Source organism: Myxocyprinus asiaticus, chromosome 24 (genome assembly GCF_019703515.2).
Source record: "Myxocyprinus asiaticus isolate MX2 ecotype Aquarium Trade chromosome 24, UBuf_Myxa_2, whole genome shotgun sequence".
NCBI classification, from domain to species: domain Eukaryota; kingdom Metazoa; phylum Chordata; class Actinopteri; order Cypriniformes; family Catostomidae; genus Myxocyprinus; species Myxocyprinus asiaticus.
This window is the reverse complement of record NC_059367.1, coordinates 29,650,073-29,677,515: the sequence shown is the minus strand read 5'-3', so window position 1 is coordinate 29,677,515 and position 27,443 is coordinate 29,650,073. Positions and strand designations below refer to the sequence as shown.

General features: G+C 37.7%; 1 protein-coding gene across 5 annotated transcripts; it reads left to right on the top strand.

The window, feature by feature from the left end:
* The first annotated feature begins 459 nt into the window (after window positions 1–459).
* On the top strand, window positions 460–27,433 carry LOC127414774 (ras association domain-containing protein 2-like). Of its 5 annotated transcripts, none has more exons than XM_051653058.1 (10): window positions 460–689; window positions 14,019–14,102; window positions 18,106–18,181; window positions 18,951–19,102; window positions 22,133–22,236; window positions 22,333–22,475; window positions 22,560–22,713; window positions 23,309–23,430; window positions 23,584–23,681; window positions 26,305–27,433. In XM_051653058.1, the coding sequence occupies exons 2-10, from the start codon at window positions 14,050–14,052 to the stop codon at window positions 26,372–26,374; spliced, it is 972 nt and encodes a 323-aa protein (XP_051509018.1). In that variant the 5' UTR covers window positions 460–689; window positions 14,019–14,049; the 3' UTR covers window positions 26,375–27,433. The 5 variants fall into 5 exon arrangements, with proteins under 5 accessions (XP_051509018.1, XP_051509016.1, XP_051509019.1 ...); XM_051653056.1 differs by having other exon boundaries at window positions 460–698; XM_051653059.1 differs by lacking the exon at window positions 460–689 and adding an exon at window positions 6,971–6,990.
* Window positions 27,434–27,443: the final 10 nt, after the last annotated feature.

The following is a 27,443-nucleotide window of genomic DNA, read 5'->3' as shown; positions in this document are numbered from 1 at the left end:
TGACACAAAGTCAAAAGTTACTGAGTGCACCTTTAAAAAAAGAAATTGAACTAAGGCACACATTCTCTTTTAAATTTTGGGGTTCCCATCTTTTGAATTGTGAGCCCTAAACTTTATAAGTAGAACTTTTTTATTCTACCACAAATAAATGAATATCTCAACATTTACAATTGTACAAACTAGCTAGTGTCCAAAACTCTCAAAAATCTTAATCGCCTTTAAGATAGCATTATTATGTATAAAGTTTGAAACACCCATGTAAACATCAGATTTTGAGACTATTTCTGTCTTTTTCATACTGTTGTGGGCTATTGTTTTGGGGATTCCCTAATGTACTAAACGCATATGTGTTATCCATCACTAAAGGAGCACTGCGAACAAAGGGGCGTCAAGAGAGCGCGCTGATTGGCTGAACTGCTATCTGAGGTCTGTAACAACAGATGGGGTATTCCTCCTCAGACGCCCTTCTAAAGCTCCGATTGTTCCCGATGTGTTCACAGAGAAGCTCGAACCGGTCCTAGTTGGAGTAAGCGAGCGCTGGATCGAAGCATTACATCGCGGATCGTAGATTTGTTTAGTCTTGGCTGGACACGTAGATCCATAGATACAATTAAAAACTCTCCAAAATCTGATCTGAGAAACGTGTGTCGTGACATCGGGCATCTGGGGAGCAGAGATCAGCGCGCGTGGTGAGAGGGGTGGGTTGTTTTTGTGCAGTGTTCTCAAAAATGCATGCATGTATATGTGATGTGTTACTCAATTGTCAAAACTAGAGATGCAGAGATGTTGATATATAAATCGCTGTATAATACTGTCATTTGTTTGCAACTTTGTATCATAATGTGTAATATGAACAGTTGTTGGCTATTGAAATTCTTTGAGAATGTCTTACTAGAAATGTAATCTAATATACAGGCGTCAGATTACGTTACCGTCTGTGCGCTATTGTCAAGTTTATAATATGCCAAAGTGTTTAACATTTGGTGTTATTTATCTTAAAAAAGGAAAGAAAAAAAAGAGTGAGTCGTCTTTGAGTTCTCGGTGTTACCAATGGGAAAGTAACGGTGCACTGAACTGACTCGCCTAGTCGCCTGTCATCATGTCTTGTTAGATTATATAACGGGTCTTGCCTTGTAGCCAAATCATCTTAAAGGAATAGTTCACCCCAAAAATTTACTCACCCTCATGACTTTCCAAACTCGTATGATGTTTCTTATGTGGAACACAAAAGGAACTGTTCATACTGTTCTTTTCCATACAGCCTAATAAAAGTCACCAGGGGCTGTTAAGCTCAATAAACAACACAAAAGTACCATAAAAGTAGTTTTTTTGTTGGTGTTGTGCACAATATTCCAAGTCTTCTGAAGCTATACGATATCTTTGTGTGAGGAACAGATCTACCTATAATTATTTGTAGGGCTGTGAATCAATTAAACACTTTAAACTAATTAAGTTTTCTGTAATTAATTGTGATTAGTCATGGTTTATGATACATTACAACAAACATTAAAAAAAATATATAATCATAAATATATTTACTTTTTTAGGTATAAATCTTTGATACAAGTATGCATGCCAGAAAATTGAAAGTTGGACTAAATGCCTGTATTCTAGCGGTTTACAGTGGACTTTTTTTTGTTTATTTTTTTTATAATAGGATCAAATGGGAATTCAATTCATATCAAACTTTACTGGCAAACTTAAGTGTACATTGCAAATACATTATACATACAGATACTAGACACTACACATACAGATATAAAACCTATTGGATGCAGCAGTTTAATTTCCTGAAGTTTAAAATACAGCAGCTTGTCCGTATTTCTCCCACACCTGGCTCACCGCTTGCGGGTGAAGTCTCCATTCTCCGTACAATAAATACACTTTCACGTTTATAAAGCTTGGGACATTGTCGCACGTAATGAACAAGCATGCACTGCTCCACACAGTCAGTTTCTGTGCTAGGATGTGCAGTCGAGTTGAGTGTGTACCTCCTGAAAATTAAATATGGCAATTTTAGGGGGGAAAAACATTAGTGAAGGTTCAGGAAGTAAAAAAAAAAAAAGGATACTGCATTAATTGCGATAATTTTTTTAACGTGTTAAATATTTTTTTTTAATCATTATTAAGCATTACATTTCCAAGCCCTAATTATTTACAATAAATCTAGCCCTCTACCATAAGTTTAAAATTGTATTTGCACTCTTCATTTTGTTGCATGGAAAAGAGCAGCCTGGACATTTCACATCTCTTTTTTTGTTCCAAAGAAGGCAACAACAAAAGATTTCAGTAGTTCGTATGTTAATGTAATCTTGTGATGAAGCAGTAAATGTATCTGGCTTGCTGTCCATATACTGGAGGGCTCGGAACTCGAGACTCGACTCGAGTCCTGATGACCCCCCCGGACATTACTTATTTAGATAATGGATCTAGAGAGTAGGTGGAGATGGGGTGGTCGAGAGGGCTACGCTGCGATTCGAACGAGAGACCACCACTCGTCGTAGAAATGGGTGGGCTCACGGTATGCGAACAGGGAAGGTGAAAATGAGAGTTGGCTCGTGCTGCGTTCGAAAGGGAGGGCTCACTCTGCGATTCAAATGGGAGACTGTTCTAAGAGAGAGAGGTTTAGCTCACGGCGTTTGAACGGGTAAGCCCAGCAAGCAGTCAAACGGGGAAGGTGAGAAGGAGAGTTGGCTCGCACTGTGTTCGAAAGGGAGGGCTCACACTGCAATTGGAACGGGAGACTGCTCTATAGAGAGAGAGCACTCACGGCATTCGAACGGGTAAGCCCAGCAAGCAGTCAAACGGGGAAGGTGAGAAGGAGAGTTGGCTCGCACTGTGTTCGAAAGGGAGGGCTCACACTGCAATTGGAACGGGAGACTGCTCTATAGAGAGAGAGCGCTCACGGCATTCGAACGGGTAAGCCCAGCAAGCAGTCGAACAGGGAAAGTGGGCACTAGTTGGTCATGCTGCATTCGAAAGGGAGGGCTCACACTGCAATTGGAACGGGAGACTGCTCTATAGAGAGAGAGCGCTCACGGCATTCGAACGGGTAAGCCCAGCAAGCAGTCAAACGGGGAAGGTGAGAAGGAGAGTTGGCTCGCACTGTGTTCGAAAGGGAGGGCTCACACTGCAATTGGAACGGGAGACTGCTCTATAGAGAGAGAGCGCTCACGGCATTCGAACGGGTAAGCCCAGCAAGCAGTCGAACAGGGAAAGTGAGCACTAGTTGGTCATGCTGCGTTCGAAAGGGAGGGCTCACACTGCGATTCAAACGGGAGACTGCTCTATAGAGAGAGAGCGCTCACGGCATTCGAACGGGTAAGCCCAGCAAGCAATCGAACGGGGAGAAGGCTCGCGCTGTGTTCGAAAGGGAGTGCTCACACTGCGATTCGAATGGGAGACTGCTATATAGAGAGAGAGTGCTCACAGCATTCGAACGGGTAAGCCCAGCAAGCAGTCGAACAGGAAGAATGAGAACGAGAGGAACGGAGCTTGTTTGCGGGGGTAGCCTCACTCAATAGAGTACCCATAGATAGGGAAATATGGTGCTTTGAGAAGAGGAGGTGGTGACCGCTATCTCCTGTAATGCTAGCTGCAGCTGCTGAGAAGCAAAGAAAAAAAGGCTTTGGCGGAAGCTTGGTAAAAAAAGCTGCTGCGGCAGTAGAGTAAAGTGGGCCTTCTGTGGGAGCGGAGTTTAAAGCACTGTGGCGGAAGTGGATTGAGTATTTGGGAGCATAGTGAAGGAGCTCCTGTGGGAGCGCTGCTGTGTTTCCATTGCTGTAGATGCACTTCTATGAAAGTATGGAACTTAGACATTGAAAGCGCCAGTGGAGAAAATATTAACAACTGTGTACACACAATTGGTATGAGTGGGGCATTGTTGCTGTGGTATCGAGTAGGGCACAAAAGACTTCATTAGATTTATTAACACCTGTAATGGAAGCAAAGGTTAGTTTGTACTTACCTGTAGGGGGAGCAAATGGTTAGTTAAGAATACGTAAATTTATTACCTTTATATACCTCTTTAAGGGAAGCAAAAGGTTAGTTATGGAAAACGTGTCAATTACATTCATATGCAGCTTTGAGGAAAGCAAAAATTTAGTTAAGAATACAACTTTATTACATTTGTCATGGCGGGGCACTGTTGCTGCAGTATTAAGCAGGGCACAAAAAACTTCATTAGAATCATCAGCACCTGTAAGGGAAGCAGAGGTTAGTTTGTACTTACATGTAGGGGGAGCAAATATTAGTTAGGAATATGTACCTTTATATACGTCTGTAAGGGAAGCAGAAGGTTAGTTATGGAAAACGTGTCAATTACGTTTAAATGCAGCTTTGAGGGAAGTGAAAAGTTAGTTAAGAATACAACTTCATTACGTTTGTCATGGCAGGGCACTGCTGCGACAATATCAAAATGCAAAAGGGGAGATGCTGTGGCATAATTGAGAGTATGAGGGCAATGCTGAGGCAGTATCGAGCGTGGGCGGGTGCTGCAGCACATTATCTGGTGGGGCACTGTGGCTTCAGTATCAAATAGGGCACACATAGTTTATCACATTGAGCTACACCTTATTGTGTGTTGAGCTCATTTAGACCATGAGCAAAGGAAATGCCAATGCCACGGTTAACGGGAAAAGCTAAAAGGCTCTTAAGATTACTGCACCACCACTACACTCGAACAGGAGAGCTCATACTGCGTTTTGGACAGGAGAGCCCACGGAATGAATGACGTGAAATCTCACACTGCATTCGAATGGGAGAGCCCACCCTGTGATTCGAATGGGAGAGCCTGCATTGTGGTTGAACGGGAGGGCCCACACTGCGATTCGAATGGGAGAGCCTGCGACCAATGCGCTGAGGTTCACACTGCATTCGAACGGGAGAGCCCACACTGCAATTAGAAGGGAAAGCCTGCATAGCGTTCGAACGGGAGGGCCCACACTGCATTCAAATGGTGGGTGGTGCAGAGTAAAGAACCTTGCTGAATAGCAGTTTGATGGGTATACATTTTGCTGTGTCCCTTGAGTCTTAATAAGAGGAAACATAAGAGGAAACAAGAAACATGATTGCGGTGTTGTGGGAAATTTAGTGGCAGGGCCTGAAAGGTTCCGGAGTTGCGGCACCTGGAAAAAACACATTTGCGCTGCTTTGCGGTGGAAGTTTGTCACATGGTCCGAAGGACACCGCAGTTGCGGCACCTGTACAGCACATTTGCCTGCTTTGTGGTGCGGTGGGAGTTTTTTTTTTTGTTGCATGGTCGAAGGACACCGCAGTTGCGGCACCTGTACAGCACGTTTGCGCTGCTTAGGGATGTTTTGAGCCGAAGGCAGAAGCACCCCAGCGGAAGGCACAATTTCAGGCGTTGCTGTAGAAAAGACAAAATAATCATATTTAGGTGAAACTTTAGAAAAAATGTGCTAGGGAATACAGTACATCTTCATAAACAATGTGAAAAAATAGCATAAAATGATCTGAGAAATAAGAGCTTTGGCTCTGCACTGCATACAGATATGCATGGACTTGCAATCATCATGGAAGGATTCACTTTAGGCCATTGGCTTTTAGGAGTATAACTGTCACCTGTAGTACAATATACTTCTTGCATAGGAAATGCATCGCATAGCAATAGGTGTGAATTATCTAGGAATGCATTGAGTTGCAGCTCTGCACTGCATACAGAAATGCAGGAGATATTTGCTGGGAAATACAGTACATCTTAATAAACAATGTGAAAAAACAGCATAAAATGATCTGAGAAATAAGAGCTTTGGCTCTGTACTGTATGCAGATATGCAGGAGTAATGGACTTGCAATCATTACTGAAGGATACAGTTGTGGTCATTCGCTCCTTAGGAGTATGACTGCCCCCTGCTGTACAATATACGTCAATATATGTCAATAATGCTGAGAGGAAGCGAGACACGTTGCAGAATGATTATGAATGAGTTGGAACGCGGCGCATGATCTGCCTCTTGCGGAGCCGAATTTGGCTCGTGTCTGTTCGGACAGAGTCCGTGTATAACTGCAGTGTACTGTAGAATGGTCAGGGCCAGTGCTGTGCAGCAGCGAGCTTTGTTAAAATATCTGCATTGGTTTGAAAATAATTTGTCATTAGATTATCGGTCGATTGAAGGGAGTTCTGTGTTGCATGATGCCTGTGTGTTCAGAATGAAATAAATCACACTCCGAAGGGCACTTTGGAGGGAGAAACAATCGTGATATTCATGTTAGAAGATGAGGAACAATCGCTGAATAAAGCACACCCCCTAAAAAAGCTGTGGCGTGGTAATGAGGCTGACAGGCATCACCTGTGCGGCAGAACCTGATTAAAAATGCTGGGGGTTGAAATGGAGGTTGGATTGAATAGTTAATCTTTGTTTCATTCGCTTTCAAATAAAATTTAATTCTAATGGCATGAAGCCGGAATGGCGCCCGTTCGTGGAGGCAGCTCGCACTGCTTTCCGAGTGGAAAGTTTAGATAAGAGAACATATGAGCAATCGTAGAGAGCTGTTTCACATTTTTTAAAGTGCAGGGGCAGCCAGTTTGCTGCAGCAACTTCGCATTATAAACTGCTTCATCGAATGGAGCATAGAAAGACAGACAGGGTAAAAAAAAAAAAAAAAATATATATATATATATATATATATATATATATATATATATATATATATATATATATATATATAAAACACTTAACATGGTAGCCGTCAATACTGTTAAAAAACAAAGAGCTGCTGTGGCAGCTTCTGTTGAATAACGAGACTGTTTGGATGGAAGAGCTGTTCTGGTGGAGCCGAATGCTTTGCAGGGAAGTTGCATCTGATGATCCGTCTGCCTGGGTCTGTTCGTGGGGAAATGGGCGGGGCTGAATGCCGGAAAGACTCTCATATCAGGAGAGTCCTGCTTGTGGGCTGTGATTTGTCAGATTAAAATTAACATGCTCCTCCTGAACCTCTGTTAATTACTCCATTTGGAACGACACAAGGGTGAGTAAATGATGACAAAATTTCATTTTTGTGTGAACTACTCCATTAACAGTGATACTTACATCTTCATATGAGTGAATATGAGTGACTTTGTGGTAAACTCTCAGCACAGGCAACATTGCCTGATTCCCTGTCTCTCTTTGATTTTGCAAACCAAATAACTGGGTCCCACTTTATATTAGGTGTATTTTATTACTATGTACTAATATTAAAATGCACACAACACAGTTTACTTATTGTATAACTACATGCTGTTCTGCAAAATTCTCACAAGATTAACATTTGCTCCTACTGAGGTTAAGGTACGGCTAGGTTTAGGAATATGGTTAGGGTTTAGGATAAGGGTTGGTAAGGTTAACAGTGTATGTAACTACAGATTTAATTAAATGCAGGTACTTTAAATGTAAGTACAATGCAACAACACATATTTACATCATTAGTACATTGTATCAAATGCTTAAGTACATAGTATTTAAAGACACCTAATATAAAGTGGGTCCAACAACTGTATCTTTTCATTTTTGTAAACTAAACAACAAAGGCATTTCAGTACTGCCTTCAAATTTAAGTTACTCATTACCAGACTGACTTTAATGATGCCACAGATGCAATCTAAATTTAAAGCACATTTGGGCATCACATTTTCCATTCTTCAGATTGTGAAGTAGCTGTGTTCTGTGTTCTGTCTTCTGTCTCATATTTCATAACTCCTTGGAGTCGCAGATACACACAGCAGCAGCCATCAGCAAATACCACGACAACTGTGATTGAGCAAGCTGGTAAACGCATGAAAGGAGGGAAGGAAGAAGAAGGGAAGGGGGAGCAGATGCATGACTTTTGGCATTGTTGGACAAAGCTTGTTGTTGGTCAGTCAAGTGTTTTCCAGGTTGCCTTGGCAATTTAAACAATAGCCAAGCTAAATTGTTTGTGAGGAGATGCTGGTTGGGGGAGGTGAGGGAATGGTGTGTTGCTGCATTATTTTCATTGTGCAAGTATTTGTGTGTGTGATGGACGAAGGCCAGGAAACAGCAAGGGGCGATCTTGGCTTTAGCGGTTGCTTTGGAATTGGACACCAAGGGGGAACTTTCAAATCAGTGGGAAGAATGGGATGGAGCAGTGGCGGTTGTTGGAATAAAGTCATTGCAAACAATAGAATGGATGAACATAAAACAATCCAGATAGAATTTATTGCTGGTATAGTAACACAAGCAAATACACGAAGAAAGAGATGTTTACTGACAGAGAATGGAAGGTCACTGTTTGGTTATTTTGGTTAGAGTGGTTTATGCATAGACCACAGCTTCCATCCTGTCTGTACCACTTCCAAACCCTGTTCCCTCAAATTTAACATATGCGCCTAGACAACACATCATCAGCCCATCAGACAGTCTGTGTTTTACAAACATGTAATTATTCCTAATTAGTGACTTTCGTAGATGTTATTATGCAGAGTTGATCTATAGGGAGGAATGGAGGATAAAATAGTTGCAAGTGTCCAAAACACTGTGTTTAAAAATAGTCCTCTTTTTCATTCATTTTTCATAGACTCCCCTGACATATTAAATGGTAGAGTGTACAGTTGCGTAAGCATGGAAAAGTACATGGTTCACAAGACGTGGTGCTCAAGTAGTTTGACTGTTGTTTCAGTGAAAATATTGAAAAAGTAAAGCAAGGTTATGTTGCAAATTAACTTTTATTTTAAGATTTGATTGTAGTAATATTAATAAAGGTATATTTTTATAACCAAACATTGATTAAAGTAGGGATTAAAGGAATAGAAAGGTTCACCCAAAAAAATAAAATAAAAAATATATATATAAATTCTGTCATAATTTACTCTCATGTCGTTCCAAACCTGTATAACTTTAATGAATATCCATTATATCTATTTAATATAATGAACAGAAAAACCTCACCAAAACCTATCGGATATCTTCAAAAGACTTGGAATATGATGCATGAGTCGCATGGATTATTTTTTATGATACTTTTAGGTGCTTTTTAAGCTTTGAAGTGATAATAAAGAAAGTCATAAAGGTTTGGAATGACATGAGGATGAGTAAACTATGACAGAATCTAAACTTTCTGGGTGAACTATTCCTTTAAAGTTTGCTGTGAAAGCAGAGAAGTTTAAATAAATCCACACGTTATTGTGAAATACGTTTCAGTCAGTCCCAACTTTCGCTCTTTGTTGGGACATGATGGTACATGCAGCTACTCTATATTTTCCAAAACAAGACAATCCCTTTGAAGTGTTAAATCACTTTTTTTCCCCTCATGGTTCTCCTGTTTTTTCTATTCAGAGTGTCTTTTTTTATAGTGCTGTTTTCTACTATACAACTTTTTGTGATGAATCTAGTACACTAATGTGCTTGCTCTCCTCTAATCAACACCTGACATCTCTTATTGCCCATTATCCATTGATGTGTATAAAAGATTAAATAGCTCTTATATTGATCATCTGTAGATCTAACTTGACTATATTTAGGATATGAAATATTAATGTCAGAATAAGCTGCTCTGGGTCGATTGGTATTGAATATTTCATCATCTCATGAATGAGCGTAGCGGGTGTTGAGAAAGATGTGGGAGGGGCCCGTACCCGATCACACACACACTCTAACACTTATACATACTTAAATGGGCACACTGGGTCAGGAGATGGTGGTGTCGATAAGAAAACATGCCCGTACAAAAGAGAGACCCTATTGTTTGCTTGTGGGATAATGATCTTGTGGAAGGATAATCATGTTGGAGTTTTGTCATGGACTGAATGGTGCCATTACCAGTTCCCTTTGGGGTTCACTTGGACTGCACCTGTGCTCTGATTGTATATATGTACTTTCTTATTGTTTAGAGACCTTCAAAGATGTCCTTAATTAGTAAATTTATACATAAAAACAGTTTATACCAGTTTTTTTTTAATTAATTTTTATTGTTTGAAAACTGAAAAATGTTTTCTGTAATGCCTCTAAAATAAAATGTTCAGCATTTTTAGGGTTAGGGTTAGTCTACAGTAAATATATTTAGCTTATATAAAAAGTCTATAGTTTGTCCCCATTTAGGTAAGCTAAGTAAATGTGTGCTTATAGGAATAGGTAGTATAGCCCTTGAGTTGTATGTGCTTATATTGATATGTACACTAAGTTGTTTGTGTTGGTATTTATTAAGAGTGGATGTGTGTGTCTACACTCACTGAACACTTTATTAGGAACACTATGGTCCTAATAAAGTGCCCGACGTGGTCTTCTGCTGTTGTAGCCCATCCGCCTCAAGGTTCGACGTGTTGTGCTTTCTGAGATGCTATTCTGCTCACTACAAGTGGTTATCTGAGTTACTGTAGCCTTTCTGTGAGCTCAAACCAGTCTGGCCATTCTACGTTGACCTCTCTCATTTCCATCCGCAGAACTGCCACTCACTGGATGTTTTTTTGTTGTTGTTTTTGGCACCATTCCATTCCAGTCCAGATCACTGAGATCAAATTTTTTCCCCATTCTGATGGTTGATGTGAACATTAACTTACGCTCCTGACCCATATCTGCATGATTTTATGCATTGCACTGCTGCCACACGATTGGCTGATTAGATAATCGCATGAATAAGTAGATGTACTATTCCTATACTATAGGTATTCCTAATAAAGTGCTCAGTGAGTGTTTATGTCTATGCATTTAGATATCTGTGAACTTGAGACAAGAAAGAGAGAGAGAGAGGGAGAGAGCGATACAGGGAGGAAGGCAGGCAACGAAACACCAATGTGACATTAGGGAAGTCAGAGGCTTGAAAGCCTCGTGTCAGTTTCCGATGTTCAAATCAGAAAGAGGAAGCATGTAGGAGAGCGAAGCACTTTAAATCTGTGTGTTACACAAGTTCACCGCTTGCCAAGGCTTTATAAACCACCAGACAATCAGCTGCAAAAGACCCCTGTTTCCACCAAAGTAAGGTAATATCCATTCAGATAAGTTTATTTATGTTTAGTTCAAGAAACCACAGAATATACAGATAGATTAGTGGAAATGATTACTTGTTCTGTCTGCTGATTGATTTCTGGATATTTAATTCAGTGTCCTGCCATAAAATGGGGTTGTTTATAGAATTTCAGATGAAGAGGAATAAATACATGAAGGTTAACACAGCATTATTGGCATGATTCTCAACAATTACAATATTTCCAAAGCATAGACAGTATCACCATAGACAAAAAAAGAAAACAAATAAGGTGAAATATATATAGGACCATTTTTTTTCCAGAGATTTTTCAGTTTTTTTTCATTATTTGTGACTGTATATGCATAGCTCCAAAAACTCATGTTTGTGAAAATGAAATGACAGACTGGGCTGATCGAGTCACTGCAATGTCTCTAACTAACTAACTAACACTTTCAGTTCCTTCAACATTCACATTAGGCTCAGCTAATTGGTAACTGTGGAAAGGCATCTGTTTGAAAAAAAAAAAAAATTGTGAAGCTTGTTAAAGATCTGGTTTGACTCGAGCTGGAAGGCAGTTGGCTAGAAGCGTTGTCACTAATGTTGAGTTATTGTAACAGCAGAGTAACAGCACCCCTATTGTCATGCACCTGTCTTCGTCTCCGGAAGCTTCTGTAAAGCCCTTTCTGCTGGCTAGGAAGGAAGCCTTGAGTGGCACAGTTGGTAATGTGCCAGGGGAACCTCCAAACAGGAGTATATTTGTCAGCGACTGTTAAGTGTGTTTAGTCTGGTGTTACAATGGTTTTTTATGGTCAGTGTGTGTGTGTGTTTTTAGAGATGTATAAAGCTGTTTTACTTAATTTTGTACTTTATATAATGTGTAACTATCATTTTCTGATGAGACTATTTCAAACAACATTTTTGGCATTAAAGAATTCACACTCTGAAGAACAACTTCAGACTGAATTTGCATGTTCTGCCAAACATGCTTTTTAGTCTATACGGAAGTAACCACATGACCATTGAAGTATATATAGACTTTTAGGAAGTAGATGAATGACCTGAATGATTTGATATTAAAAGTTAAAAGTTAATTAAAAAAAATATTGGTTCATTTCTAAATAATATTATTTAACCCTTTAAGCTCGGATGGGCGAGGAAAAAAATAATTGTCAAAATGTTAATAATTACAGTCTTGACCAACACAAAATAGGAATTGTTTGAAGAAGCTCTTCTTTACAATGCATGTAGGCATGATGACTAAAACTGAACAAGTGCTTTGAAATGTTCCGTTTGATAATTTATTAATAATTTTGCACTGTACATATTGTAATCAGTAAAATCGTCAAATAGCCATATGTTATATGTTGTTGGAAAACTCTCAAAAGTAGAATACAACCAAAAACAAAACCATAAAATATCACATACCATTACTTAGAGGAGGCAATTATCTTTCAAACGAGCCCTCACACAATGCTTAGATCATTAGACTCATAATTGACACAAATCACAATGTGCACACAGCATCTGGCTATCTGTCATCTTGCAATCTGGCTGAAAACACGTTAGCTTTCTTGGATTAAATGACGTCATCGGAAATTATGTTGCATAATGGAACACTAAACCAATTGGATTGGGTTCAGATCGGTGCAGAAATCATCCATATTTGGGCAGAGAGACATGTGATTGTTGATTGTTTCATATGGTCACCAGGAGATGGCGCCAAGTAATGAAATCTCATTACTAAAATCATGTCTGCATGCTATGCAAACCTTTAGTCATTGTTGTGTTTGCATGTGTAGTTAGTTATTTATGTACAATTATTATGTTTTATTTGTTTTGAGAGGCTTTTGGACACTAAGAAACGTTTTTGTACACTAGGATAAATTATTTTTGTAATGCTATAACTTTTGATTGCTTTGTTAAATCAACACAAAACTTTACTCAGTTACAGCTGACATGATTGGGAACAAAACAATAGCAGTTTTTAGGAGCCACCTTATTTACACCCAGAGATATATAATGTCAAATAAGAAAAATAAGAAAACAAATGTTTTATTGTTGTTTTCAGCAGTTTATTAGACTGAGAGTCTCAGAATTTACCATAATCTATATCATGAAAAAAATTTGAAAAGGTTTCTTTACAATGATACCAAACACTTCACCCTCCTTGTTTCTTTTGTCGAGCTATAAGCCTTTAATTTTGGGTGCCCCCCTGAAACAGGAAATCTTTAAAAACACCCTCAGAGCTTAAAGGGTTAATGATTAGTTTAAAAGTGTATTTCCTAATATATATGATTTCCTATAATGAAAATTATTTTATTGTTTATTCACCCTCAGTGTTGTTCCAAACTCAATGAGATAAATAATAATAAAAACATACTTGTTAGATGGGAGGATTTTCAGTGAATAACAACTCGAATTTCTGTTTTACCCTCAAACAAATGTATTGCATGTCTTCAGAAGACTTGGAATATAGCATCCAAATCATTTGGTGTACTTTTATTGAGGTTTTTTGTTTTGGAGCTTTATTGTCCTTGGTCACTATATGCTTTTTTTGTATGGACAAGAGCAGAGTGAACATTCTTCCATAGTAGAAAGAAAATATATGGGTTTGGAACTACTTGAGGTTGAGTTAATGATGACAAAATTTTCTTTTATGGGTGAACTGTCCCTTTAAAAGAATCTTTCCATCATATTCAGCTTTGGCCCTGGTAGTCTCTCTGATTAAATCTTGTGTGGATGTCCTTTATCCTAGTTATTGTATTTTGTCTATTCTTGTCACATCCTCATGAATAGCTTTTTTTTTTAACGACCGTATGACTCATAGATGTTTGCTGCACGTGGGTGGGTTTGCGTGATATTAGAACAGGGCATCTGTCTTTTGTCAAGAAATATCTAAAATACATGAGATTGATTAAGGGGTGTGAGATATGTATAAATGCTTTGTTTGTTTTAAGGGTTTGTTACTTTGTTTTCTTACCCTCCTCTTGCTCTGACCTAGATACTGATGAGTTAATTCTTTGATGTTAAATAAAGAAACAGAAACAGAATATTCAACATCTTTCTGTCTGTGTTCTTCTCCCTATTCCACTCTCTAGAGCCCTTCCATGCAGTCGTGACTGGGATAAAATGGATGACAGGAATGATGGAGTGCGTGTTGGAGAGAACAAATTTATCAGCAAGTGAGTATAATGAGCTTTTAAAATCACTCCACGAACATCTGAACAGAATTGTTTACTTTTTATTGTCCTGTAACCTCTTACATTCTGTGATAATGTATACACTATTGTGTTGTACATGACCTCTTTAAGTTCATATCTGAAACCGAACAGGACATGAGGTATGGAGGAATAGGTGTGCAACTTAAAAAAATGAATCAATTTATTAATTTGAAAATAAAGCTGACCATAAATCATTTTACAAATAAAAAAAGACATTTATAATGATAGATTTAATTCATGTTTAAAAGTTTTTACATTTAATATACAATTACATATAACAATACAATAGTCCCGCCCCCAACCCACGGCATTGGTTGAGTGAAGTTTTGGGTCTAAGCGGGTCGCTCAAAACAAACACAGGAATTTGTATAGCATCACAGAGACGTTGTTTAGAGTTTTTGAGAAAATTAAACTATGAATGGCTTACTTATAGTTGTCTCTGCATATTAAGATGGGATAGAAGAAAGTATTTTAACACTAAAAAAGTTACACACTTCAACTTTAAATATGCAGAGTAAACTATAAGTAAGCCATTCGTGGGTTGATTCTCCTGAAAAATGTGAACACTTTGGCACTCTCTGACACTTTCAAAGCATTTCTCTGTTTGTTCTGAGTATTTTGACTGGCCCCATTCATAACAATATTAGCTCAACCAGTGGTGTGAGTTTGGGGGTGGGTTTGTCAACCAATGGCAGATTGTGGGAAGTGTTCGGGAAACCTGTTTGTCTTTTGTTTTTTAAAGAGAAAACTAGTGCATTATTTTTGTAATTCTGTTTGGTGACGCTGGTAGCACAGAAATCACGCACTCTAAAAACGTTGTGCAGTCAGCATTCTTTATCCATTTGCAAACTCAGTTAAAAAGTTATTGCATTAAAAAAAAAACTGTCCAATTCTGTCCATTTTTTATTTATTTATGCATTTGTATGGCAAATTTCCATCAAATTGAAAGTAAAAATCTTTAAATAGTGTAAATAAGATAAATTCAGAATAAATGAAAAGTATGAATTCACAAGAAAATTATTTTATTAAAATGAATGAGTATGAACTTTAAAAACTTAGTAGACATAATTCTGAAGTTTTAAACAGTACAGCAACTGCATTTGCTTTAACCAATTTTATATTTAGCAAAATTAAAGTGATAGTTCACCCAAAAATGAAGATTCTCATCATTTACTCATCCTCATGCCATCCCAGATGTGAATGACTTTCTTTCTTCTGCAGAACACAAACGAAGATTTTTAGAAGAATATCTCAGCTCTGTATGTTCAGACCTTTGAAGCTCCAAAAAGCACAAAGACCTTTTTTTTTTTTTTACCATAAATCTCCACTTTCACTTCCACTTTCAAAATGTGAAAGAATGTGAAAGTGAACGTGGAGATTTATAGTAAAAAAGGACTTAAATGTTGATCTGTTTCGCATCCACACTTATCATATCACCTCAGAAAACTAAACTACTTAATGTAGGATTAAACCACTGGAATGTTATGGGCTACTTTTATGCTGCCTTTATTGGATGTTTGGAGCTTGAAAGGTCTGGTCACAATTCACTTCCAATGTATGGACCTACAGAGAGCTGAAATATTCTTCTAAAAATCTTTGTTTGTGTTCTGCAGCTAAACAGCTGAGGCACGTGATGTGTTGCTGCTAGCTTTAGCGCGTTAGCCAACCTCAGTTCAACACTTGTATTGACATTTGCCGTACATAGCAGAAGGGGTGGAGTTACCTGGCTGTGCTGCTTGTCTGACAAATCAATTGTAAATAATGAAGAATGTAGCAGTTAGGGAAACTTCAGTGGATATAGCACCTTACAAATGTGAGTTGAATGATTTACCATCACCTAAGGTGACCAGATTTCTGAAATGAAAAATGGGGAAATTTCAAGTTGTTCAATAGGTCATTAAAATTTCATGTTACTTAATAAAAAAGGGACAAATCGGATTTTATGTATTTTGACCATGGTGAATGTGGTAATGTGCTGAAATATGCACTGTAAGAAATTATTTTGGTTAAACTTAAAAAAGTAAGTAACATGGTTGCTTTAAAAATTTGAGTTCATTTAAAATAAAATTTGATAATAAAATAAAATAAAAAAAGAATAATTTGAATAAAAAGGTATTGTAAACGAACAATTAGTGTAATTAACAAATTGTTTTTTTTTACATTATATGAGTGCATTGCCATTGTGCCATTACTCAATAAAAACACAGATTCTTCTGAACAAATTAGTAAATCTAAGTTGATCTGGCAAAAATATAAAGTTAACAAATCATGTAAATATCTTTTTACCGTGAGGTATATCATGCTCTATTGAATACTGTAGCCTATGTCTCAGTGAAATTCAAACACAGAGGTAAAGTTGATTGTTTTTAGTGCTGTTTTTAGTTTCTGTTTCATCTTCAATTAGTTCATTCTTTTCTATGCTGTTCAGATGACATTGTCGCATGAAAGTGAACTAAAAAAACATGTATAAACAATGAGGAACTATTGCAGCGGACTCCACAGCACAGGGGTCCTTCCCTTTAAGCATCTTCATCATTTCATGGAATACAGTGAAGAATGTAAATGTTTAGCATCTAAAACATATTTTATCATATGACACAAATATATTCAATATTGTATGATAATGATAATAGTAATTATTATAATACTATTTTACCTAACTGTTTGCATATCTCATATGGACCTGTTTTTCTTAATTACTACCTTTTATTTTGATCAAGTCTTATGTATTATGGTGCTCCGTTTCACTCACTTGTTTCCCTGCAATGTGCAAACCTATGCTGTGATGTACTGATTTACTATACATTTCCTTGCAGATATTTTACTGTGCATTTTTATTTTTCCATGTTATTAATGTCATATTCTTATTTAAAATTTATTTTGGGTATATGTTAATACAACAAATGAGTAAATACGTGAGAAGGTGCTTCCTTTGGTGTGTGAATATTACTAGTGCAAGAGGGAGGGAGAGGGGATGTTGAGTCGAAAGCTCTGATATACACAACACACACTGATTAAAGATAAAATTGTTGATTTTATTTGTTCATCTGCGGGGATTAACTTGAATACTTTTCACCAGCATGTTATAGTTTGTGCGGGAATTCCCACATTATGAAGGCCAAACTTTAAGGAACATTTTAGAACTTCAAATTCAGAACCTGTTATAAAATACATAACAATATAACCGTATAACATAAATTGCTAGTATGTGCCTTACTTTGAAGCTTATAACAATGATGATAATTATCTTCAATTGCTGGTCCAGTCCTTAATTGCAAAATTGGCCCGACCTAGTAAACCGTAAAGGAAGATGAATGAATTGAAGCTGCTATAGCGAGCAGCCCCCCCTGTTGGTCAAAATAAACAGCACATGGTAGGCGGTAGGGCTTTCTTGCAATGTAATATTTTACTATGAACACTGTCTTGAACACTCTGGAAAAACGAGGACATTTCCAGGAACAGCTCCAGTCAGGGACAGGCCACCAAAAACCGGGACAGCTGGTCACCCTACCATCACCCCAAGCTGTGTGACTATTTACGTTGTTTAAGATACAAGTGTTGAACTGAGGTTGGCTAACGTGCTAAATCTAGCAGCAACACATTGCGTGCGTTTGAACTGTCACTTCTGTGATGTGTATAACTTTCGTCCGTTTTGATGGTTGAAAAAGTGCATCATCCGGGTACTTAAAGTACACTTCTTTTTGCTGCATTTTCAGTGTAAACATACTACTCATACCACTTACACTACAAAATGAAGGAGAATAGTGCAAAAGCGTGTGGTTTGGGATGCACCTATACTTTTGCCAGGAATCATTTTTTTGAGGACAGTTGATCCCTAAGATGCAACAACTGAACTTTAAGACACAATTGTACGCCTCACACAATATATTTTCCATTTTAGTTTTCCATTTTTAATATTAAAGAAATTGTTGATGGTTCAATATAAGACTTTTTCCCTTCACAGGAGAAGCGTTCTCTCTCATTTAAAGACCTACAATCTCTACTATGAAGGAAAGACCCTGCAGCTACGACACAGAGAAGTAAGAAAGAGACACCCGTTTTTCCACTCTCCTACCAAACACACCCTTTCAGTGAAAGGTTGGGGTAGTGTTTGACCCCTTCTGTGCCTTCTCAATTATTCACTGTTCTGTGAGGAGTAATAACTGCCTGTGACTGGAGGGGATGTGCGTGCTAGTGTGGGGGTGATTTTTGTGTCTGTGGTTTACTCGGGTGCTTTCGCAGTATATGTACCAAATTACTGTCAATTTTACAATGGCTGTATTTCTCATTTATAACTCTCATTTATTATAAAATGGTGGCTTGTCTGTTATTTATTGTGAACCTATCAAGGATTCTCTTCTGTTCTGAGACAGATCAGTTATGTATTGTCACGTTTTTTTTGGGGGGGGGTTAACTAACTCACTGCCCTTTCATGAGAGGTCATGGTTTGTTACACAGCTTTCTGGAACACTTCAAATATATTTAGAATAATGACCTAAATGGTATATTTGACCATTGTCCCTGGCAGCCAATCTCCCACATTGTGCTAGTCTCATGTGTCTCGTAGCAATCCGTGCTCTTTCTTCTTACATAATACAATTATTTCAACTCAGATCAACATTTCATGTCCATTTATTTACTTATTTGGTGCATAGCCATGTAGTAACTGGGATAATGTACAGTCAGCCAGTCAAAATAAACCGCTTCAGGATGATACAAGACCCCTCTACTACATATTGAGAGTTATTTTGCAATAATGACCAACTGACTGCACATTATCCCTTACATATTTATGTATTCTCCCTGCAGGATGAAGGGGAGTTGGTCATAGAAGGACTTCTCAATATCTCGTGGGGTTTGCGTCGACCAATCAGACTTCAGATGCAGGATGACCATGAGCGAATCAGGCCACCTCCCTCCTCTACCTCCTGGCACTCGGGCTGCAACCTAGACAACCAGAGGTCGGGCAATGGACCAAACACACACATGCACTCACACACAGACATAAACACACATATATATTTAAATCAGGTCATTAACTTGCTTCATGGAGTATTGTATTTATTCTCGTATTGTATGGAGAAGCTATACCGATTCATGTAATCTAAAGATTTCAATCAGCAAGAAATAATTCAAAGTACTGATTTTTTATTTATTAAACTTCACTTCATTAAACATAATGTAATGCTGATTTATTAGTACTTATTCTGCAATTTATCAACTATAGTATATAACTACACATCATCATCATCATCATCATCACTTATAAGCCCAGTTCTGTATGCTGTAAAGTGAAGTAACCTTGATACCACAGCAGCTCAGATACTGAGAGCCTTGTTTCCTATGTGTGTTTCCATAGCAACTCTATCCTTGTGATGACCATGCGTTCCACATTCCACCAGTTGAAATGATTTGAACTTTCTGTGATATAAATAATGCACTTATTTCTAATTTTTCATGATTTCTTTTTTGATGATATTTTTTGCCTTATTCCAAAGAATGGCAGTTATGCATATCGGAACAGTCCAACAGAAATGTTGTGTGCAGCACCTACAGGGTTCGGTAAACAGAATGAAAGCCTTTAGAAACAGAGCACTCCAGGCATTGATTTGGGCCAGAATGGTATTGATCGTGTTATCTTAACAGTCTGTTCCCAGAATCTCTTCCTTTTTAGGCCAGAATATGTTCATTAGCTTGTCATTATAGGTTTGTGTAGCCTTTCTGTCAGCTCGAACCAGTCTCTCTCATTCTCTGTTGACCTCTCTCATTTCCGTCCGAAGAACTGGCGCTCACTGGATGTTTTTGGTATTTGGCACCATTCTGAGTAAACTCTAGAGCAGGGTTTGGGAACCTTTTCTCACTAAGGAGCCAATTTTTTTATTTTTTGTTGATGCATGTTTTTTGAAAGAGCCATAGCACAAACGAATAATTTACTATTTTCAAAAAACAAAGTTTTTCAATAAAATAAAATGTTTATTATGACAAACAAATATGCAAAAATTAATAGGTAACATGTTGCAATATGGAATTGAGTACACGTGTTTGTGCGGGTTTCCATAAAATTACTTCATTTAACAATTGTTCATGAAAAAGTTCACTTCCCTTTTGGGATGGGCGATATGTACAAAATATTTTAACGATAATTATATTGTCAACCCCCCCTGCCGAGGGTCAGTGAATATTTTTGCTTTATTGATTTTGCTTTAAAAATGAAATTATTGAAGCACGAAAAACTTAAAAGACATTTCTAAATTCAAATTTCACTTTAAACTAAACAAAAAAAGCAATTAAAATAACAAAGTGATCAAAAAATCTTATTTATAACCACCTCCCTAAATCCAAACATTTACCATCTCCAACTGCCCCATTTGCTATCACGCAAGCATCCGTCAATGACAACAGGTGGAAAATTACTAATAGCCTACAAATTAAGAACTAAAGACAATAATAAAGGTAAAGATAATAATAATAATACTCATAATAAATAAGCCTAATAAATTCCCATGTGTTCCCAAAAAAATGCTGCCAAATGTGTGTTCTTATCGAACGTGTTTGTATTGCGCTTTGGTAAAACAGCTGCCTAAAGAAAAGAAAATATAACTCAATTTTAGGTTCAAGATGTCTTGTATAATTTTATGATTGAATCACTTTCATCTTTGTTTAATACACACACACACACACACACACACACAGAGATATATATACTGTATATACACTGGCGGCCGAAAGTTTTGTACTTGGAAATTGGTAATGTATTCACCAAAGTGGCATTCAACTGACCACAATGTATAGTCAGGACATTAATAACGTGAAAAATTACTATTACAATTTGAAAAAACTTAAACTACTTCAAAGAGTTCTCATCGAAAAATCCTCCACATGCAGCAATGACAGCTTTGCAGATCCTTGGCATTCTAGCTGTCAGTTTGTCCAGATACTCAGGTTTCATTTCACCCCACACTTCCTGTAGCACTTGCCATAGATGTGACTGTCTTGTCGGGCATTTCTCACACAACTTACAGTCTAGCTGATCCCACAAAAGCTCAATGGGGTGAAGATCCATAACACTCTTTTCCAATTATCTGTTGTCCAATGTCTGTGTTTCTTTGCCCACTCTAACACTTTTCTTTTTGTTTTTCTGTTTCAAAAGTGGCTTTTTCTTTGCAATTCTTCCCATAAGGCCTGCACCCCTGAGTCTTCACTTTACTGTTGTACATGAAACTGGTGTTGAGTGGGTAGAATTTTTTTTGAGCGGCAGATCAAAATGTATGTCTATTTTACTATAATCTCCACTTTCAAACAGCCCTCCTAAGTGCTCTTCTCTCCTAAGAGTTCTTCATCTTTTGTTTTTCGCAATTCGCAGTCTTCGTGCATTATCACCATGTACTGGGCAAGGATGAGAATTTCTAGTAAAAAAGGACTAAATATTGATCCATCATATCGCTTCTGTAGTCATGTATTTAACCACTGAAGTCGTATGGATTACCTTTATGCTGCCTTTATGTGCTTTTTGGAGCTTCAAAATGTTGAACCCTGTTGACCTGCATTGTATGGACTTACAGAGTTGAGAAATTCTTCTAAAAATCTTTGTTTGTGTTCAGCAGAAGAAAGAAAGTAGTAAATTGTGAGAATTTTCCCTTTTGGGTGAACTATTATTTAAATGTACAAATGGTGAAATTCCATAAACATATCTGTCAGCTCTCACAATTCAGATATAATCACTTCTTCCACAATGTGCAGAACATACAGATGTTTACAGTTCTTTAATAGTCTCAGTTTTGCAGGGCTTTAAAAGTAGACGTCCCAATCCACTTTTTGTTAAATGGAGCATCTGTGCAATTCTCCCTTCAATATAAACTTGTTTACTGCTATACAAACTCTAATAAACACATAGATTCTGAACTTCCTCTGTTGTTTTGCAGTGTAGATTGTGATTTTTTTATTTTTATATTGTGACAGCAGTTTTATGTTCCTTTTTACTCATTCTCCAGCCAGGAGGGTCAGACACAGACTCCACCTCAGATGGAGGTCACGCCCCCAGAGGACCAATCAAAGAACGGCACAACACAAGAACATGATGAAGAAGAGGAAGAAGGTATACCTTGTAATTAAGCAATATATAATGTGTATTCCTGACTCATCTTTACGATTTAGTCATCCCTCCTCATCTTCTCTTTTGTCTTTCTGGCAGAGGGATGTGACATCTCTTCTCAGCTTCTTAGAACAAAAAGTGATGCTGGTGTACTGAGACGGCGCACAAGGAGGTCTCTTAGTGACCAACGACGAATCAGAAGGCACAGATTTTCCATCAATGGTCACTTCTACAATCACAAGGTAATCAATTGTGTGTGTGATTGTTTGAGCATAAGTTCCATCTCAGTCATGTGATCTTTTCCTCTCTCTGATGCTCATGTTCAGACAGCTGTTTTTACACCTGCATATGGATCTGTAACGAACGTCAGGATTAACAGCTGTATGACCACGCCACAGGTGTTGCGAGTCTTACTGAACAAGTTTAAGATTGAGAACAGCCCAGATGACTTCGCCCTCTACCTCGTTCATACCAGCGGAGGTCAGCTGCTTTCTCCTCTGTGTCTTCTGGTTTGACTAAAAGACTTGACTGTAAAACACTGAATCGCCCTCTAGTGGACAAAGAACAACATAACTAAAACACAAGTGACTGCTAAAAGGCAAGCATCACGATAGCCATTGCTCATGGTCTGAAACACTGTTTGTGCTACGGACCTAAATGATACCTCAAATCATGTGGCTTGTTAAAGAAAAGTCTGCTATTAATTTTCTAAGCCATCTTACTTATGATTTTTATTGGTTGGATGGTAAAACGGGGGGAAAATCCAGAATAGAAGGAGGGACCCGAGCCATATCAAGAGACTTGGGGGAAGGCTATTTTGATTTGGGCCAATGAGCAACCACTTAGTATACCCTAGCAACCACATTGCAATGCAATAAAAACACTCAGAACACCTAAGACAACCACAAAGTAACTCCCTGGCAACCACCCACAACACCCTTGTTCTGTAGCAGTGAGTTTTGCCTGGGAAAACACCACTCACATTTTCTTTAGAAAATGTAAAAATCTGGTTTCATATGTACTTGCGTGTGCTCTGCATTAAAAACTTGAGAAATATTGTATTTGTGTGTTTCAGAGCGTGTTAAGTTGAAGCGTACAGACTACCCACTAGTGGTAAGAATACTTCAGGGACCATGTGAGCAGGTCTGCAAGATATTTCTCATGGAGCAAGACCTGGGAGAGGAGATCCCATATGAAGTAAGTGTGTGTGTGTGTGTGTGTGTGTGTGTGTGTGTGTGTGTATGGGGGGGGCGGGGATATTATAAAACCCAAGATTAAAAGTTTGGCAATACTCAAATATACAGGTATGAAGTTAACACAACTGACTGTAGTTATGCTCTACTGCACCAGGTGGCACAATACATCAAATTTGAGATGCCTGTTCTGCAGAGCTTCATCACCAAACTGAAGGAAGAGGAGGACAGGGAGGTGCAGAAGTTGAGAAGCAGGTATGTTTTACGCCTTCAATACAGGGTTGCCACCTTGGCCATGTAAAATTCCTGGACTCCTGATCAGTGACCGAAAAACATATTGCTGACCATCATACAAGAAATAAAACATTATTTATGATTCTTTAGGCTACTCCTTGTTTGATATGGAAATTATCGCATATATAGCATATAATTTAATCAAATAACATCTTATACTCTCAAAAAAATATTTTAGCCCATTTTTAAGACACACATTTAAATTTCATAACAAAATTCCCTCATTCTTTTTCGAAGTGCTCAAAACACTACATGCTGAGGACATCTGTTGGTCAAATGCATGTAAATGTAATACAAAATCAGTGACAATGACAAAATATATCATAAATTACTGGCATATATTTAAAAAGTATTATTTTTAAAAATAAATGTAGTCTTCCTACTAATACAATATTTCTGTTTATTTCATAAAAGTCAATTTATGATTTTAAAAAGTATAATTGTGATAGATCATGGGCAACTATTGTGGGATTTGAATTTATAATCTGCCTAGAGTTGTAAAGTCTAGAGCTTTAACCTCTAGGCTCTCCTACTTGTGGTCAAATATCTGACTGGGGCTAGTTAGAAAAGAAAAGTATTAGGTGATTTGAATTAGGAAAAATGTTTGCTCCAGCAAAATGTTTGAATCAGTCTAATTTTCTGAACCTAATTTCATTATAAAACTGACTCAGGATCAGCCACCAGTATTGGGCAAGCTACTCAGAAAATTTAGCAAGCTAAGCTACCAACTACTCAACAGAAAAATTAGTTAAGCTAAGCTAAAAGCTACACTCAAAGTACTTCAAAGAATACCATTTTACTACCATGGTAACTTGATATATGATTAGCATATTCATATACTATTGTATTTATACATGGCGCTTCAAGGTAATTAAAAAAAATACCATGGTACTTCGCTATATGATTATATTTATATACATTATTAACATGGTGCTCCCAGGTAATAATATATGTCCAAAAAACATGGTAATGCCATGGTATTTTTTGATGTGTTTTCATGTAGGCTTATACGTGTTTTGATACTCTTTTGGTTGGAAAATGTCTTTAACTGCAGAAGTCGTTTACAAGCTGCTATCACGGATCCACCGGACTCCCTCTCTCACTCCACACTCCGCTCTCTCTCCCTCAATGCTGACACAGCGCTCACTCTCCCCTGAAATTTTGATCACACGCACCTGCGCATCATTTAGTGAATAATCAAGGACTGTATTTATACCTTGCCTTCACACACGCTTTTGGTCTGTTCTTGGCAATGTTTTCCCTGAGACTACGGACTTCCTAGTTTTGTCTAACTTACCTGTTAATATACTTACCTTGTTATTGTTCTCCTCGTCTGTGTTACTTGTTGGTTCATTCTCCGTTTATCCTCCAGTGTTTGGACTCTCCTTTGTTGTTTAAGTTTCCTGCAAATATCAAAAGACTGTTGTGAGTTAACTATTCATCTGTACATCGCATTATTCCCGTCTGGATATTACTCACTTGCTGTCTGCATCACCACTGTATCTGGATTGACTCACCTGTTGTTTTCATCACTGCTTCATTCACCTGTTTAATAAACCCCACGATTGAGTCCATGTCCCTGCCTCTGTGAGTTTCTCCGTGACAGCTGCACACGTGTTGAACTTAAAGACCTTCTTCATCACTGGCAAACAATAGGATGTATGTGCAGGTTTTGTTTCCATTGATTGATTGTAGATCCACTGCAATAAGCGTTATCTTTATTTTCTGTATTTTAAAATATTCCGTGAACGTGTTGGCACAAATGATTCAGCAGCGTGAGCGTTAGCTTTGACTCATTCAGATTGAATCGCGAACCGATTCAGATCGCTTTCCTATCACGTGTGACCAATTAATTGTAAAGAACCGACTCAAATGAGCGAATCATTTGTGATCGGACATCTTTAGTTCTGATTCAAAACTGGCAATAGTAAACACTGGGTACAAGGCATGATAGCGGTATAGCTTTAATCAACGCTGCGCCGCTACCTTGTCAAAAATATAGCTTCGCTACTGAAAAGCTACTTGATTTAAAAACTAGCGAAGCTACCGTCTCGCTACTCAGAAATGTAGTTAATCTAGCAGCTTCACTATTTGTAGCAAAGCAAGCTACTGGCCATCACTGTCAGCCACTCATTTGAGTTTCCATTTTCCATCCAAGATAAAATTTTTACTTCACTGGCGGTTAGGGTTGGTGTTTGGAATGGGGGGGTAGAGTTAATAAAATATGCATTCCTCTTCACTGTATTACATCATTTACAACTAAATACAACTTGCTGTACAACGCACTTTCCTCTTTGGACATCTTTGGAGCTTACATGCGCCGATATGCTCAAAACACTCCCAGCTTCAGCCACTGGGGGCAGTGCTTTGAATTTCAATATGCAAAGACTGAGTTTAGCTGAAGAACTTTCGACCTACTGTTGCCATATTTACAGTGAGATCAGTCTAGATTTGAAACTGGGTCTGGGTTTATACATTTTTCAGTGCTTTATGAAACACATTTTATTTCCCTCATCAATAACATAATTTATCTTTAACATTAAATAATCTCTCTCTCTCTCTCTCTCTCTCTCTCTATCAATAGATACAAGTACCTGCGATGTATTATTGAGAAACAGCTGCAGTGTTCACCAGAGGGTTCCACCTGTATGTGAAGAGCATTTCACGTCTCCACATCTTTCAGCACTCAATCTCTGTATCTCGGAGCACATGTACACTCTTCATGTTAATGAAAGGGCTTCTAGACAGAATTTCTTTAGCATTTTCCATCCTAAATGATAACAAGTCTAAACCACTAATATGCATTGATATTTGCTCAGATTAGGACATTTTGCTGACCAATGAAAATGGATGGTACAGCTTGTAATATAAAATAATTTTGTATATTTTTTCTCTATATTCTTTGCATGATTTGGTGCTATACGCTATCACATACAGGTACAATAAAATAAAAGCACATTTCACAAAACCAGGGAATTTCTATATCCAGTTATGACTGTAAATGGAAATTATAACGACAAGCACAAAGTAACTGTGACAAGTGCTGACAATTGTAGTATATTTGGTTTGTTAAGCCCATTTTTTTGAAAACTCTATGGAGTCATTATAGAATGATCACTTTATATGTTGGATGTATTCAGAAGATTCAGTTGTCTGAGCCAAAATGTTGTACCACTAAAGCTGCCTAAACAGAAAAACATTGTATAAATGTGGCATGTACTGCATATCGCAAATGAGCGGATTGCAACACTTTGACTTAAGTTGACCAATGTCTCATTCAGACAGTGATAATAAAATATTTTTGAAGTGTCTGTTTTATAAATAGATGGACGTAAAAGACTGTGAATTTAAAGGAAGATTGAGCATAGAATGATCAACAAAGAGAATGTAGAACGTGAACATTGTTTGAACGTGAATGCTGTTGGGATGTTTGTGTGTGTGAGACGTAGTGTGATTAGTATGTATGTTTGAGTACCTGAATAGGACAGCACACTTGTAGTTGCTAAACAAAAGGGGGTTCCTATTTTTTTTTAACATTTTGACATTTATTATTTACACATACAGTGTGACTGGTCTCTGTGTTTTCATACTTCATGTGTTAAATACTTCTGAAGTTTGATATCTGGCATGCCTGTAGTCTGTTTTATAATGATACTGATTGTTAAACTGAGAATATGATGACAATTATATTTAAATAAAATGTTATCATCATGTTCACTTGTG

What these genes read in the sequence shown, in the direction of transcription:
- LOC127414774 (XM_051653058.1), top strand. Translation starts at nt 14,050, where the DNA reads ATGGATGACAGGAATGATGGAGTGCGTGTTGGAGAGAACAAATTTATC. An exon ending in TGCAACCTAGACAACCAGAG is followed by an intron (nt 19,103 to 22,132) that starts GTCGGGCAATGG and finishes CTCATTCTCCAG; the next exon opens with CCAGGAGGGTCAGACACAGA. An exon ending in CCTCGTTCATACCAGCGGAG is followed by an intron (nt 22,714 to 23,308) that starts GTCAGCTGCTTT and finishes TGTGTGTTTCAG; the next exon opens with AGCGTGTTAAGTTGAAGCGT.